This window comes from Hyposmocoma kahamanoa, unplaced genomic scaffold (assembly GCF_003589595.1).
Source record: "Hyposmocoma kahamanoa isolate Upper Pololo Valley unplaced genomic scaffold, ASM358959v1 77, whole genome shotgun sequence".
Taxonomy (NCBI): domain Eukaryota; kingdom Metazoa; phylum Arthropoda; class Insecta; order Lepidoptera; family Cosmopterigidae; genus Hyposmocoma; species Hyposmocoma kahamanoa.
The window spans coordinates 533774-551228 of record NW_020653926.1 but is presented as its reverse complement, the minus strand read 5'-3'; the positions used below and the strand labels follow the sequence as shown (position 1 = coordinate 551228).

General features: G+C 36.6%; 1 protein-coding gene across 2 annotated transcripts in view; it reads right to left on the bottom strand.

Moving 5' to 3' along the window:
• LOC113232680 (segmentation polarity homeobox protein engrailed-like) overlaps positions 1-14518 on the bottom strand; it is a 39120-nt gene extending 24602 nt beyond the window's left edge. For both annotated transcript variants that reach the window (XM_026467452.1, XM_026467453.1), the window contains exon 1: positions 13358-14518. In XM_026467452.1, the coding sequence (XP_026323237.1) occupies positions 13358-14144 (787 nt within the window). In that variant the 5' untranslated portion in view covers positions 14145-14518. The remainder of the gene's footprint in view (positions 1-13357) is intronic.
• Between the last annotated feature and the right edge of the window lie 2937 nt (positions 14519-17455).

Here is a 17455-nt window from a genome sequence, read left to right as displayed (position 1 = left end):
ACACACACACACACACACACACACACACACACACACACACACACACATAGACAACCACAAATTACGCCCAAACTCACGAGACAAATAAATGTAGGCCATACAAATATTTCTCCCGGCCCAGGAATCGAACCTGGGACCTCTACGTGGTAGTCCGGCATGGTAACCGTTCAGCCACATCAAGTTCATGTAGTCAAGACCTTACTGCAAACTGTCAATCTATAAGTAGCCTTACTGAGATTCGAACTCGGGCCTTCAACATGTAAGGCTCACCGATCAACATAACCTATTACGTCAATCATTAGCACTAATAAATAGACCCATTAATCAATATCCACAATAGAAGTCAGTTTTTGTTATGCAATAGAGTTCTTCGAACATGAGAAATTGAGTGTTAACAAAAACATAATTACGACGAGAATCGATTGTATATACAGAAAAAATATGTACTTTACGATCTGTAAAGGTAACAACATAACCCGTAGCATATTGTGTTAGCTTTATGAACATGTTATAAAGTTATGCAATAATATATATGCATGCGTGCTAAGAGGCTTATAGGTGACTCAGAATTAGTAGAGGCGAAACTGCAGAGCCTTGAACACTTTCCATCACCGGGGGACTAGTCGTAGGCTTGAGTTCCACCCCTATGTTATGGATATTCCAAAGATTCGCATGAAGCGTTATAACTTGGACCTTTTCAAGGCGAGAGTGAATAGGCATTATTTAGGTGTGCATGCTGCATCGTCGACCTCATTGTCTCTTTCAATTAGGTGAGATAGAGGTCAAATGCACACTTAAATTTGAATAAAAAATGTATATACATATATATCCAATCTACTGTGCGACATCTGGAAGTTCTACACTAGTCTAAATTGTTATTTGACTCGTATGTTGACGGCATAAAAAATAATCATCAATTTCGCAGATCGTCACTTCATCTAAACAGAGATCATCCTATACAACGTTTGCCAAGCTCAGATCTCCACTTAAGAATCTGTTTTCCACATCGGTTACCGGTTCTTCGACAGATATGGCCAACCCTATAACCCGCGCAAATGCGCGCGATTGCCTGTGTAAAGTTTTTTAAGCTAACGTTTTTCGCGCGCGATTGCTCGTATTCGTTTTTGTTACAACGGAAGAGCGTCTGTATAAAAGGCAACCTTGGAACGCTCGATTGCGCGCACAACTGATGAGCAGCATGCGCGGTCTTTCCCTTTTCCTTCCAACACCAAAACTACATATCGAAGAAGGTTCACAACCTTTGAAACAACGTATTAACTATGGCCTAAATGATGTTGAATAGTGTGTTAACCATAGATTTAGTATATAGGTTACCCATAGATTGGCAATGCAAGTGAAAGAGAGTTAGTATACACGTATGTTAGAACGAGATGGGTAGACGAGACCACTTCATTATAAGCTATGAGGCTATATGAACCTAGGGTCAGCTGACAAAGAAACAAATTTCGTTTATTTTTGAAAAATAATTGATTTTAAAATGTGAAATAGTGTTAAACGGACGTTTATTAGTCATTGTAAAGTTTTCAGTGTCCGGATGTAACTTATCTAAAAAGGAAAACTCGCAGAATTGTACATTTCACATGTAAGTACTATTTAAATTTTTAGCTGTCTAAAAGCACTACCACAAAAGTTTTTTACTTAAATATATCCGTAAAATTATACCATTCAAGTGCATTAATAACCCAAATGTATACGAATTCAATTAAAAAATATATCAAATACGTGAATTTCTGAAATTCATAACCCCACTTTCATAGAGATTGACGCAATCGATAATATGTTATCGAGATGTCATTAACTGAAAAAAAGAATGGCAAAGGCGTGACTTGCATACTGCCGAAATCATCTTCATACTTAATTTTTTTTTATTTATTGAATCAGAAATTTCTGAATTTAGTACTTTATATTTAATTAATATTGCATTAGTACATTATATTTTGTTTACATTAAAACGAAAATTTCTTTTAATAGCATAGTTGAGGCACCCATTTTTTATGTTAATTATTGTTGTTGATTCAGATTTCCTCAAATCATTGAAGTACGACAGAAATGGCTTATAATGCCAAAGAGAGAAGACGGGGTTTCCAAAAAGTTTTCAAAAATATGCGGCAAATAAACACTTTGAGGAAAAATGCTTTTAAATAAAATGCCTTTAGAGGCAAGCAAAGAGTAAAGCTACGTTCTGGTTCTAAACCCACATTATTCATGCGGTATGTCTTACAATTAATTGATTTTTGTGCAGCACTACTCTCATCAACAACAAATCAGCGATTTATTGTTATTAGAGTTCTGTTCTGTTCCGAAATATGATGCTGATTTTTTCAAATTTGGTACACATATGCATTTGTGTGACCAAAACGTGCAACGTAAATAAATTAATTCTAAATTTTTAAGTCACTATTGGGAGGGAAAGTTCTTAAGAATATATATTTTTTGTAATTTTGAAATATAAATATTTTTAAGTTGTTTAAGAAAATAGACAAAAATTGATCATTCTACCCTTTATCTTCGAAACTACAGAGCCTAAAGTTTTGAAAAAATACAGAAATTATCTTTAAATTTCCCACTATTGTGCGAATAAACCTATATTTGCTGTTGGAATCTATTGGAGAACATATTCTTCAACTACAATGTTAAGTTTGTACCGAAACCTCTCCGCGCGAGTTCAACTCGCACTTGGCCGGTTTTTTGGTTCTATTACTTATCTGCAAATTCACTGCTGTGATGCACTTCTATGTTATCATATCATACAATAATTATAATAGTTATATTTGTTTGTAGGTTGCGGTCGTCAGCTTGGTTCGTGGCCTCCATACTATCGCGCCGTAACTGATCATGGGTCTTATCACCATTTTGTAGAGCCATAGTGTTATCTTGGGTGAAAGTCCCCATTGTTTACCTACCATCCTATGGCACTACCAGTAGGTGATAGTAGCTTTCTTAATTTTCTATTGAATCATTAATTAACTAGTTAATTAACGTCTCGGTATTTTGCGTTAAGACATTTTGGTGAATACAACGAATGAAATGCCGGTGTAATATGTTATCGATATTTAAGTTAAATCAGTGGATGGCGCAACACTATTTATCTTGCACACATGCACATTATACGCACACAGATGTATTTTTGTTTTGGTCTCGTCTCCAATACGTCAGGGCCAATCTATGGATATACTAAATCTATGGTGTTAACAGATTTTAACTAGCTGTATACCAGTCTTCCACTAAAGTAAATATCTATATTTATACATATTGATTTTTACCATTATGCCTTTAAATTTATGTTGAATAGAATGCTCGTTACCGGTATTTTATTTTTGTCGTTGCAGAGAAAATAATCACTGCCGCATTATATTGGTAACATTGTCGTACGCCATCTTTTCACGCTGGGCGTGCCGACGCAAAATGGCGGCGAGCGGGAAAAACGCGCGAAAATAATTGCAAATAAATTGTTTCATTACTTCAAAGAAGTACGGTATAATTATATACAGTAGACACACTTCAACCTCTTTAATAATGCGAATTAATGTGTCGAGCCGCACTAACTAGGTAATAAGGGTTAATTTACTTTTTAAATTCTTTTTTATAATATTTTGCAATAAGGACAGCCACGCCTGGTTGCATTGCAAATTAGTCTGTGGGTAATACTATAAGAAAATGTCAAATAAATTTGACAGGTGGTCGGTGATAGTTTTATTTTATTACAGACCTTTTAAGTAAGTTTTAACCAATTCATTTTTTTAACAATTATCGTTTTACCCAAGGCAAAAGACCTTCTCTGTCTTCCCCACAGAGTTGACGACAAATTTATAGCATTTAGGATATCAAGTGTCAGAATGAACAAGTGCAGTGTCCGTTATTCTAAGAGTCAAGTCTCATGTGCATGGTAGTTTCTGTTGTAGCAGAATGCTACCACGTGAAGAGAGAACCCAGAATAAATAATAATTAGATACTTTATATTTCGGTGTTATAAATGGGTTGACGCGACAAAAATAAAAACATCTATAGTGCTGGCACGACAAGGCGCGTCTAGCGCGCGAGCGAGATACTGCTATTCTCGCATAGGAATTTCGCATTTTATGTCGCTCTCGCGCAAGTCGCGTCTTATCGTGCTAACCCTACTGTTTACACACAGAGACACGAGGCAGGAGCAAATACAATTAGTTTTATTTATACATATATTAACTTTTATTATGTGCATAATAAACTATTTCGACAGTTTCACCAGCGACCTAAGGGTGGCCATACACGGCCTGATTGAGCAGTTAGCTAATGATCAACATACACTTACCGCTCTTGCAGTCTTAGTCAACAGCTTGAGGCTGCCACTGATACCAACTGCAGCAGTTGGTATCAACTGCTCAACAAGTCACAATTTCAATTTCATTCAAATCAGTAGCAACATGGATTTTGAGAAAGAAGCAGTACTACCTACTGCTACTTTTGCTCAGACGACGACGGCGGTGTAGAATTTGAATTTGTGACGTGGAATGAAGAGCGCGGGCGAAGGTACCTGCGCGAGAGCAGTCGACAGCTCGAGCAGTCAGTGTATGCTTGGCGACTGCTTGGCTGCACGATAAAATTTCACCGCGCTGCAAACCGCCCGAAGCAGTTGCTCGAGCGGTTTGGTGTATGTGTGTACATAGAAGACTGTAGTTTACTATGACGTTTAAAGTGACACCAATACTGGGAAAACTTAGGGATAACCGATTACGTTTGTACAGCCACGTAATACGTAGGGATGATATCCATATGACCAAAAAAATCTTGGCGCTAGATATTGAAACCGCCAAAAGACGACCAGGTGCAGACGGGCTAACCCTAAAAGACATGGGACATAAGGCCAGGACAAAGAAGAAGAGCCACATCACGTCGATTTCGCATTGGGGTAAGTAGAAACTAAAGACTTGTCGCTACATTCCGAACATGTTTTCAATTTTTTACACGGCTTTTTTTAACGATATGCTACGTTGTGGTCCATTATATGTACAGAGGTCGACCTTTCACAAATTTCCATCTAATTCGCTATCTATATTACTTTCTACATTTAACTACGCTATATTAATTCATGTTACTGTATATTTTAATATACTTTGTCGCCTTAGCAATTATACTTAAGCAAAGTTCAATTTACACCTTTAAAAAATTCCCGTAAAACTATATTGTACCATAAAAGTTTCCAAGTAAAGCGTAATTTATGATAATTTAGCATTTTAAGAACTGCAAAAATAATTTTGTCACTACTTTAACACACACGCACAGCGAAATTGTATGTCAACGTTCTGATAAATACATTGGTCACATTTTGTGCTTTAAACCTTTACGTATAAAGATAAATGTTCAACGAAACTTTATGGAAAAAATTATACGTAATTATGTTGTCATTTCGACGCGTTTTTGTTTTTTAAATTAAAATGGCGGTTTATTTCTTTTTTTAATTAGGTGTTTTTCAGTAGGCTGGTTCGAGGCGGTCGTAATTCGTAATCGGCACTTTGAAGGACTTGTTCTCGTTATAAAATAATTGGGCTTGTTATAAAACTGGTTATATAAAAAGACGTTTTATGCGTTCTGAAATTATCACCACAAGAGAATATATAACCATCAACTTTCCTTTGTTTTTCATAGAGTTGCTAGAGTATATACATACAATATTGCTAGAAACAATAGAAACATTGTAACTTTTTTTATTTAAAAAACCGACCTGGAATTACATCTACTTGCCAAGTGGGTAAACTCCAATAATCGGATCCATCCCTTAGTTAACATTTTCTTCAAATTTAAATGGGACACACACACTCAAGAAAATGCAGTCGATTTGAAAACCTCCTCTCTTTTTGATGTCGTTTAAAAAGAAAGATCTTTTGCTGTTTTTCTACGCGGTGTGGTAAATATATTTTGTACTGACAACATGTCAGAAATTGAAATATAAGAATTAATGGAAAGATCGCACTCAAAGAAAAATTCCTTCGATCTGTTCTGACAGAACATATCGAGTCAACAGATGTTACGAATTTGTCTATGGATTCGTTGCGTCATAGACCCAAGGATGCTTCATCAATAAAATTCGACGTTTCATTGAAAAAATTGTTAATTTAAAACTTGTTACGTCCAAAAATGTCGTCAAACGTCACAAAATAATAAACAACGTGATATTTGTTGTTCAATGCACGATTTACTGATTTTTATTGTGAAATAACTGAGAAATTGCGCGATGACACCACATCTTTCGTTGCGGATACCACATAGCCATACTCCCAAAATTTTGTCTAAGTCATTAAACTGGATACTGGCTAAATTGTCCTTCAATCTAAAGTTGATAAAATTGCCATTAAAAAATAGATTACATAGATTTTTAGAAAACGGAAAAAAACATGCATTTTGTTATTTTCATATCAAAATTTAATTTTTGGAAATAAAATATTTTTTTCTTTTGCAATCGCGCATATTTGTTTTTAAAAGCCGTTTTTTGGAAGCCGTGGTAGCCTAATTTGACTTACTGCCTCTCAAGCAGAAGGTCGTAACTTATGTACGAAATTTAATTCGAAGTTTATCATGAGCTTTTCGGTGAAGGAAAGCATCGTGATGAAACTTGCATGTCGAAGAAGGTTCACAACCCTCGGAAAACCGGTGAAGTCTCCAACACGCATTTGGCTAGCGTGGCGGACTATTAGCTAAACCCTCGTCTGAAAGGAGACCCGTGCCCAGCAGTGGGACATATAAATGGGTTGATGATGATATTTATTTTTGTTTTATTTAAAAAAAAACAATGGTCACGGTCACGGCCGGCGTGTAGTTTACCATCAGGCGCACGACTTGTTCGTCTTGTCACTTGATATAATAATAAAAAATACATTTTCTCTTTAAGTACTACAGAGAACCTGCTAATAAGCCTTGTAGTTCTATGGCCGCCGCCATCGGGCGCTTGTCGACATCGGATTTGTGTCAAATTATCACCGCCTGTTCTTATTTCAATCATATTATAGATATCATAGACACGAGAGGCGTTCTCCACACCTCACTTCCTAAAATGTAGGCTCGCATTGAAATGCCTTATTATAATCTATGGTTACGTCAAGATAGGGACTGTTGTATTACAAAGCAGCTACGTAGTTACTTTACATATATAACGGAAATGCACCACTCTACGTGTATGCGTCATGTGACAGTTCCCATGTATATATCATTTCAAGATGGCGGCGACAGCTGTCAACAACTGTCAACGTGACATGACGCTGTAATTATTGCAATTGTTTTCAGATCTGTTGTGTTTGTTTTCTGATGTTTCCGTGATTTATTAGAATTTGAATTTTAGTGAAGAATAAATAAATACTAAGTAGCATTTATGTCGATTCAAAGGGGTTTTTCTTTGTGTTCGATGTTTGTAAAATAATAATTAAAACACACATTTATTGACTTAGAAATACTCGTTAACACGTGGTGATGATATCCCATAGCGCCACATCGCTGCTGCATCCAGGTCTCCTTTAAGGTTAAAACTAGTCATGACGTATCTGACGAGGTCCAATAACACTCGTGTAGTGGCTCTAATGGAAAATCAGCAAAGAAATAAAAGGCGCCGCCTACTTGTTTTCGCGCCGTGTCAAGCTGACAGCTGTCATCGAAACGCCATCTTGGTGCCGACTGACAGATAATTTCAACTTCATTCCTCGCTTTTTATCGCAAGTGTACTTGACAGCTTTTTCCGGCCGCCATTTTCTGTTTTTTTTATTTTTCTTTATTGCTTCACGGCACCAAGTGTTACTGTTACAGCCTACTTGTATAACCTATTAAATATGTATTATCAGGGAGCTTAAAGCATTACCAGACCGAAAACAGTTTTATTTGCAAGTGGAGTTGCAAATGTTTCTGTTCCCGTTTCTATTTTTGCGGAGGTTCCTTGGGGAGAAAATCGCGTAAATTGTTTTATAAGTATATTATAATTTGAAATAAATACAAAAATAGTGCCACGGTTTTGCGAGCGTTATAATAGCAAACGTAAACGAATTAATTCAAAACCGGATACAGTTCAAAAATTGCAATTGATTGTTGCCGCAGTAAAAAAAAACTTATTTTTGTAGCGTCATTTGGTGAGATGCTTGAACAGTTTGTTTATAATAAATATTATGACCTAGGCTTTGAACGCTATTGGTTTAGCTGATGACCGCCGGTAACATGCACGCAAGAAGAACCCTTAACTTCGCACCTTGTAATAACGCTACATCTGCAAAATGGCAAGTTTTCAGAAGATCATTCACTCATTCAGAAGTTTAAAGATTCTACTAACAATTCTAACATTTCACATAATAAAATACATAATTGTTCCATGTGGTTCATATTATTGCTTTGTTATAGAAGCACTTTCGACGCATGACCACATAATATAGAACATGAGAAAAGGTTAGCAAGTTCAATGTTTCTATTTGAAAATCAACCTAAAGAAAAAATAATACAGCGCAAGAGTATCTATCTTGCGTGGTATATAATAGCAGAACGTTTTTTTTTTATACTACTGTCATGCTTTTTTCAGAGGCTGGCAAAGATACATTTTATGCAGCCAAGTTTTTTTATTTTTCGACATCAAGGTTTTTATTACACAGCCTATTTTTTCTTTTTTCAAATGCAAAGGCGTGTTAGTCAATCTATTATTACCAATGTTACAATAGGACCTCGTTAATTATGTCTTGTTGGACAACTTTTTTTTTAATTGATACAAGTATTGTACGTAGACAGCTTATAATAATCGGTTAAAATTGTTGACAACGTTTAGACTACAGGTTAAGATGGAATATTTTACGCTGGTTATGTTATTTGATGTTATAAATGTGTTATCGATTAAACTTTGTTAACCAACTTCCTTATTAAGAAAAATCGGGACGTGGGTAAGGGGTTCTAGATTTCAATTCGAAATATCATACGTTGAAATGAAACTGTCATTAAGCGAACTTATTTTCAGATTTTTTTCTACACGTTTATCCATGGCATTAGTAGCCCCACTCAGAGTTTTATAGCGCAAAGATTTGAGAGTAACTACCACCATACTGCCACTGCGCCTGTAACCCTGAAATATAAGTTTACAAGTCCTAACGTTACCCTTCTAAACCGGAACGCAGTCTTGGTCACATTACCAATCTTGCGGGCACATGGGACTTGTCATCTTATGGTTCAAGGTGACGGGCGCAGAGGGAGAGCTCCTCAGATCTTTGCGATTTATAGCTCTGAGTGGCACTGCAATGTTATGAACAGGCGTGTTGTTTTCCACCAGGCGCACGACTTGGTATCATAAGAAATAACACATCGTCGGCTAAATTAATGTGAACTCTTGGTTAGGCACAAAAAATCACATAAGTGACATTTTCCGCAAAAAAATCTCTAAATGATGTACCTATTGTAAGAAAATCACCATCTTATTGAGTTTCACGTGCAGGAAGATAGTAATTTTCTTACCATAGCTATATAAAGACTTTTTGTTTAAAATGTCACTTATGTGGTTTCACCTTTAAACAGACGATATGATAACCTATGATTAAACATTTATTTTATAACTAAAGAAAGGTCTAGAAATTATATATTTAAGCTTTACTTGCGCTTGAAAAGTAAAAAAGCATGTCATCTAAAAACGGAGTTACGAAGTTTTCAAATTTAGCTGACGAAATGCAAAAGGCGTTCCTGTGATACGACACGTATTATTTGCTGGTTCTTGAACCTAAGTCCCTGACCCCGGCCGACTGTGTCATTGCCGGGTATTATCGTCTCTCCCATTTAAAAACTCAAAATTAATCTTTAAGGTCATGGGAGAGACGAGAGTCCAAAATAGATATACAAAACAATAATAATGATCTGACAAATAACCACACCAATTGCCTGGTCTCAAAGTGAGTACCAGAGCTACAGAATTCATTCCGAGCCACTACCCAGAACACACAGACAGAATCGATGTGGAAAAGTTCATTCAAATTTTGTCTTACCGGGAATCGAACCCGGGTCTTCCTCATACAGCACCCACATAGCAAACTGTTTGGGTGTTTAAACACACCCATTTTCAACAGCAGAACGTGTAATGGTTTGATGTCATGTTAAAATTAAATTTGATCATTAAAATGGTAAAAACAAAAAAAAATGGTCATCATATTTACGTCACTTTCCTTTCCAAGGGTTGACTGATAGAGAATGCTTTTAGCATTAAGTCCGCCTTTTGTACCATTATGCGTTATGGTCAATAAAGTTTCATAAATAAATAAAAACAAATTCCTTTGTATTAAAATTCCCGTTAAAAATCTACCTGATTATGACAACCTTCTAGTAAGAGATGACTATGTACAGCAGCGGGTTATTATGGTCTTATATAATATGGACCACGCATAATTTAGTTTTTTAATTTGTAAAAGATCACGCAATAATAACCCTTTAGTCACAAAGGTATCAAAGTACAAAGAGTAAAAAAAAACATGGTAAAAATAACAGATCTGGACATCGTTCCGCTTACATAACAACGCTTAATGTAGGTACCAATAAATTACATAGCGGGAATAAACGCTTTTTAGGTCGAGAAATATGCCTACATAGCAATTTTATTACGGCTAAAAAGACAACCTTGGTGATTTAACTGTTACCACTGTCGACCTGTTAACTGGTTCGATTCTCGGTTGGACGTATTTTGTAAACGGATATTCTAAATTCGTTCTTGTCCGTGTGTTGTGCATAGTATGTATTAATTTAGGTGGTCTGGTATTCCTAGTATAGAGATCGCTCTGCTAAATACCAACTGGCCATCTTGAATTCGGATTTAGTAGATGCGAAGCTGCAGAGCCTTGAACACCGTCGTACAGTTGCCGGCATCGGTATTCTACATGTTACCTATATATCACGGAGAGTGTGCAATAATATTATATGATTTGATTCCGCCTCCCGGGGAGTAGACGTCGGCTGGGGTTCCGTCCTATGTTTTGGATAGTCCTAGGACACATTCATATGGCGAGCGACTTTCTCCCTGAACGCTATAACTTGGATCTTTTCAAGGCGAGATTGAATAATCATTATTTAGGAGTACGTGTCGACCTCATCGTCACATTCCGTCACTAGTTTAAGACCAAAATATATGGTCTTTTATTGGTCTTTGCCACAAGCCCAGAGGTTCAAACTTCAGGCTTGTCAGCGAGCTATGGAGCACAGAGTACTGAGTGCAAAACTCAAATTGTTGATATCGCTCGGAAGGCGGACCAGTTGAAAAGGGACTAGGCTGGTCACGTGTGCATGCCGTATGAGTTATGGGCCGAGTTAGAAAGCCTCACAATTCAAAACGGAGACGCGGCCGGCCATGTCGGCGTCAAGATTTGGACTTATTTTTGAACTGGCCAGAAATTACCCAAAAACCGGGTTCAAAGGAAAAGGAGAGAGAGTACAGGATCTCAAAAACAATAATAACCCATTTATACGTCCCAGACTGGGCACGGGTGTTCTATCAGGCGATGGTTTTAGACCTCAGTTCGCCACGCTGTCCCAATGCGGCTTGGGGATTTTTCCAGAGGATTATGAACCCTCTTCGACGAAGAGGTTTCATCAATAAGAAAGAAAGAAACATTTATTCGGCTATTACAAATAAATATACATAAAATAGTAATCTAAATTTAAATAGAATAACGAGTATTTGATCCGTAACCTAAACATTTAAAATAACAATACACTATTTAGAATAAAATTATTAGAGTATGCAGCGAGCTCATAAACAAAATAAAGCAACAAAATTAATAATAATAAGAATGATGTCTGAGTCATGATAATACTAAAATAAATTAATAACTAACGTCAGTAATGCCGTTTATTTGTCCTAGTACCGTAAACTCTTTAAAAAAAAAACCTTTAAAGCCAGATAAAGAAGCGATGTTTTCCTTTATCGAAAAGCTCGTGGTAAACTTCGCATATAAATGTCGAGAAACTCAGAAGTGAAACCCACGGCCTTTTCATGAGTGGCGGTAAGCATAAACATTAGGCCACCACGGCTATATATATATAGTAATAATAAAAATCATTGACTTACAAATAAATGGACGACGGGTCTAATACAAAAACGAAAAACTTATTTACTTATTAATTATAATACAAAGACAAAAATGTCCCAAGTCAACCTATTTAAACGTAGTGACATGTAAAGGAATATGAAAAAGCTAAAACGTAGAATTTAAATTGTAATGTCATCGCAGTACTGTCTAATTTTGCTTGCTTCGCTGTCAGTCGAACAAACGAAGACTAAAGCGTGAATGACGCTCTGTATACGATTTTAACGCCCTATAAGTTCGGCACTTTTTAGCACGGACCCGACGTCAATTGTAAGTCAATAATAAAAATATTAAAAAAATTAGAACAACTCCAATGCTTTGGAATTACGTAAACTCAACCATTAGACATGTTTAATGTCATAAAAGTAGACATATAATTATAATACAAAATAACGTCGTACATATATTATAATGACACCCAATAAACTTGTAATAAATTCGCTCGTACAATAAAAAACAAAAAACGACTTCCCAAAGAGCATTAATAAAAAAGAAAACAGATTGTACAACAAAGAGAATTGTCATTTTTTTTATAACCTGTTGTCGTAATATTTTTTTGTCAAACGGAGTAATAAAAATAGACTTATGTATTTATGAACTCTTCCTATATTTGTTTTTTTAAAAGATCAAAGAATTTTTATTTTAAAAAAAATCGTTAGTCACAAAGACGTTTCTAAAGCGTTGAAAGTTATTTAGCAGCCACTATGAACTAACGACATACGTAATCAAAAGAAATATTTGCAGTAAATTTCACTAAACTCACGGTAAAAAACAGTGAAGGTAGAAGAGGCTCATTAGCTGTCATTTTACAATATTTTTCAATGTAGAGGCCAACTATCACGGAAAGTAATTGCGCTACAATAAAAGATATCGTCGAAATGATTTTTTTTATATTGGTATTAAGCAAAAAAACTAACCAACAAAAACCTAAATTGACTTAGAAATCCAATTAATTCGCAGTTAAAGCCAGGAAATCTTTTAATTGTAAAGATTTCTAAAACTGAACTGTATTTTCACTACCATAAACACTAATTTTCAATTAATTTTAAACTCCAACTTAAGATATTCTTTATTAATTCCTATTAGAATTTATGGACCCCCTTTTTGTTTCTAATTTGAATACAAATTAATGACCCTACTTAATACATCGAAAACGGCGTCGCTAATGAAGAAGAAGTGCCATAAAATTAAATCACATCTATCAATGCCAAACAAGTATCAAATAAAGAGATGAAACCCACCAACATTGATTAAAGATATAAAATATTCAAATGAATTCTCACCTGAACTAGGTCGGTCGCTATACCTCGTACAGTACACCCAAGCTGGCCACAAATTAGCATTTCCAGAATTCTGGCTATTGGCATCAGTGCTTCCGCATGTTGAAGGCGCCCCACTTGAGGTCGAGGAGACTATGGAACTAGCAGAATCAGGCCTTTTCTGAGCCTCAATGTGCCTTTCTGCGGGAATAATCTTTGGCAGTTCCTTCTCTTTTTGAATTTCACCAATCGAAGACACGGTCTGTCTCAACCCGCCTAGTGGTGGCAAGTGATCATTCGATTCTTTCAATTTTAAATAATCGAAACTATATTTCTGATAGTCCTTTTGTTTCGATAAGTCATAGGGTTTGTATAGAATACTATGATTCGGTCCGACGGGTTTTGGGCCTTCGATTTTGTTTGTTTTTCGTATTGCGTTAAGGCCGAATTCGGGGTGTAAAATATTGCTGATTGAAAAGGCGATGGGTACCGTCGGCTGCTGTCGGCATCGATCCGAATCGAATGCTTCTTGATTCATCACAGGTTTCACGTCGGGCGTTTCTGGTCTGTAGTAATTAAAATTCTCTTCGTTCTGACTTGGTTGTGGACTTGGTGGGGGAGAATTTGGCTGGACTTTAACTATAGTCATATTCGGCGATGCCCTTTCATACCTCGGTTCTATTGTTGTGCAAGTATACTGGCTTTGCGGGCAGTAATTAACGGGGTTTTCTGCGTGTGGCGCTGGTACTCTTCCCGTGACTGGTCCAGGACTATTCGCCTGATTAGGACTGCACCTATCTTCAAACGCCATTTTCGTCGTCACAGTAATACCAACAGTCTAAATCAACCGTGAACACAACACAATGGGAATCGTCCGACGAAATTATACAGTCAGTACACGATTTAAATTCATTTAAACATCAATAATACGACCGTACCGATTATTATAGATGACACAGCTGTCACTTATTTGAATATTGCATTAATCGATTCGAAAAATAACGTCTTACTTCGAACAACACTAGTCCTTTTCGAATATTCAAAAACGGAACACGAATTCGTTTCTCTTTTTGGAAAATTTAATCGTTTTTTATTCTTAAATGAGGCACGGGACGCGTGATGGACAGCCAGCTGTCAAATTGAAATGTCAAATTGACAGCACGCTCCGAACTCGACGGCGGTGGCCGAGCGACTGCGTCGTACTCGTTCTAAATCTGACACGCCCCCGAACAAACAAGCTTTTTTTCCCTCCACATCCCTATTGTGGGCGTCGGCTACCTTTCCACTACTCTGCGTTGTTCTCAAACTACCTCCGCTTTACTCTGACATGTGGGTAACGAGTGGGAGTGAAAGAGAAAGATATGCGGCAATTGATTTAACGTGATTGTGTACTTAGTGGGTCTGGTAGAGATTTGTAATTCAGTTGTAAATTGCGGTAGGGCTCTTTTCAACCTCGTAATGTATCAATAATATTGTGAACCGCTTTTGATGCCGCGCAGAATTTCGATTAGGTACGACAGAATTATTACACAGGCAGACGTAACGCCATTTTTGAATAATAATTTTATGTTTCGAACATGGTGATTTCAACAATTATGATTATGGTGGCTCAGTTGTAGTTCTTCTTTTTAAATTGTGGCGTTTTGTTTGGCTTAGAATTAGGTTTTAGGTTCGATTACTTTTTAAATAATAATGTAGTGTTTCAAACATGGTGGTTTCAACAATTATATTGGGCTATATTAGAGTTCTTTTTTTTAAATTATGCAGTTTAGTTTCTTTTAGAATTAAGCTAGGTTAAGTTACGTTCTTGATTAGGTTTGTAGAATATTTTTAATTCAAACTAGATTATTTGTTTATAGACAACCGCACTAGTTATATAAAGTTTCAAATAAGACATTTCCTTTAGAGCGACGGAATTCACTCCAGGACCAATTTAAAAAAAATCCCAAATTGTGTCGGGAACCGAACCTCCTCACCTAACGCTCAAAGTACCCATACCCATAAAGGTTAAGTTAGGTTACCTACTTAGTATAATAACGCATAGAAACCTAGTCCGCACACGCTAAGTGAGGCAAATAGAAGCGCTCCCAATGGGCCAACACGAGCGGGCGGACCTTCAGTGCTTAAGGTCAACTTGCACCGCGAACAGCTCAAGAATTTTAGCTAAAAATGACAAAACGTGCGGTAAATGAGTGTAAAAATACGTCAGACAAACATAAAATAGATACTAACATCACATTCCACAAGGAAGTAACGCGTTTCAACTTGTATTTTTATATAAATGTTCACTAAAACCGAAAATTAACCTACTACTAAAACTAGCCTATATGAATTTGATTTTTGCCTCACTTGTGACAGTTCGTTTGATATGAAACTATCATTCTATGCGTTATTATTCTAAGGTTACCTATAACTATTGGTGAATTTACAGGCACATAGGACAGTGACACAGTGGCAGTGCCCCTCAGATCTTTGCGATATAAAACTCTGGCTGGCGCTGCAACTGTTATGGATAGGCGTGCCGCTTATCACGAGGCGCACGACTTGTTCGTCCAGTCTCTTAGTATCATAAAAAAATAGTATGAATGAATAAGAACAGGCGGAGAAAATTAGTGAAAGATCCGACGTCGACAAGCGCCCTATGGCGACTGACAGGGCAGAAGGCAGCGCGGCGTGTAGGGTTTCAATTGAATAGTGCCCAAAGAGTAATAATTCCATGTAAAAGTTATGACAACTAGACATATTTTGTTCTTAAATAATTCGTCTTCAGGATTTTATGTGATCGGACAACGTGCATTCTATCGTGTAACAAATTAGCACATTATTTAGACAATATCTTTCGGTATCTCGTATATTTTTTATAAGATTGTTTTTTAATGGTAAATGCCTAAACCATTTGATATAAGAAAATAGTTATTCCCGCTTCTCCTCTGGTGACTCGATTTAAATACTGTGCTAGAAATTGCTACATGTTGTTAGTGAAAGTGATATATAAATCATATTTTCACATTAATTCACTCATTAACTGTTAGTGGTTTCTATATCTATAATATTTATAAAATAACCTGCTAAACCAAGCCTTGTAAACAATTTGATTGTTTATTACATTTTATATTGAATTAAAAAACTCTCACTTAATAAGATACAATCGAAATAATTGCTTGTGATTAATTCAATTAATTTAAAAACGGTTAAACGGGACTAATGTACAGTCAGCGTCGAATTTAACTGAACGGTCCAACTCTGGAATTTCAGTAAAATTTATAACCTACAGATTTTTTTTCCTTTTATAACTTCAAGTGACGGAAGGAACAAGTCGTACACGCCTATCCATAACAGTTGTAGTTGCCACTCAGAGCTTTAAATTGCAAAGATCTAAGGAGCACTACCACTGCATCCGTCATCCTGAGACATAAGTTGACAAGTCCCATGTGCCTGTAATTTCACCAGCACCCTTAGGCTCGAGCTCAAGGCTTAGGTCGTGATCACATGTGGTCGGCGCCTGACGCCTCTGGACACTTTGATTATGCAATTTTTGTTTTGCATCTTTTTCTCATGGAGGCATTTTTTATTGATATTAAAAATATTAATATGCTATTTGACAAGCATTCAACATGACGCGTCGCGACGCTTTGACTCAGTAATGCTGACATTACTGATTGGCGGCAGAAATAGGTAAAATCTCTTGTAGGTCCCAAAAATTGGGACTTACAAGAGATATCGTCACATATTCCTAACTTAAAATCGTATCGGGGTCGGCACAAAAGGTCCCATTACACTGGCAGCATTGCCTCTCTATACGGCAATGGACACCAACCACGACCTAGAGCGGTGATCGCATCCCCTGTTTCTGAGTCGCCAATTCTTTAAATAAGTCCTGAGCTTCCGAACCCCAGGGCCCCGCCGTTTCGATAGCGACCGGTAGGAAGTTATAAAAGGCAGAATATTTTGCGTTTCATGAAAACTCGCGTCCACTAACTAGGCCACGGCTAAGCTAAAAAATAGAGCACAAAATTGTCTTTTGAAAACAGTTAACCATTGAGTTACAAATAAATGGACGACGGGTCTAATACAAAAACCACGAAAAAGTTGTCCCAAGTCAACCTATTTAAACGTAGTGAC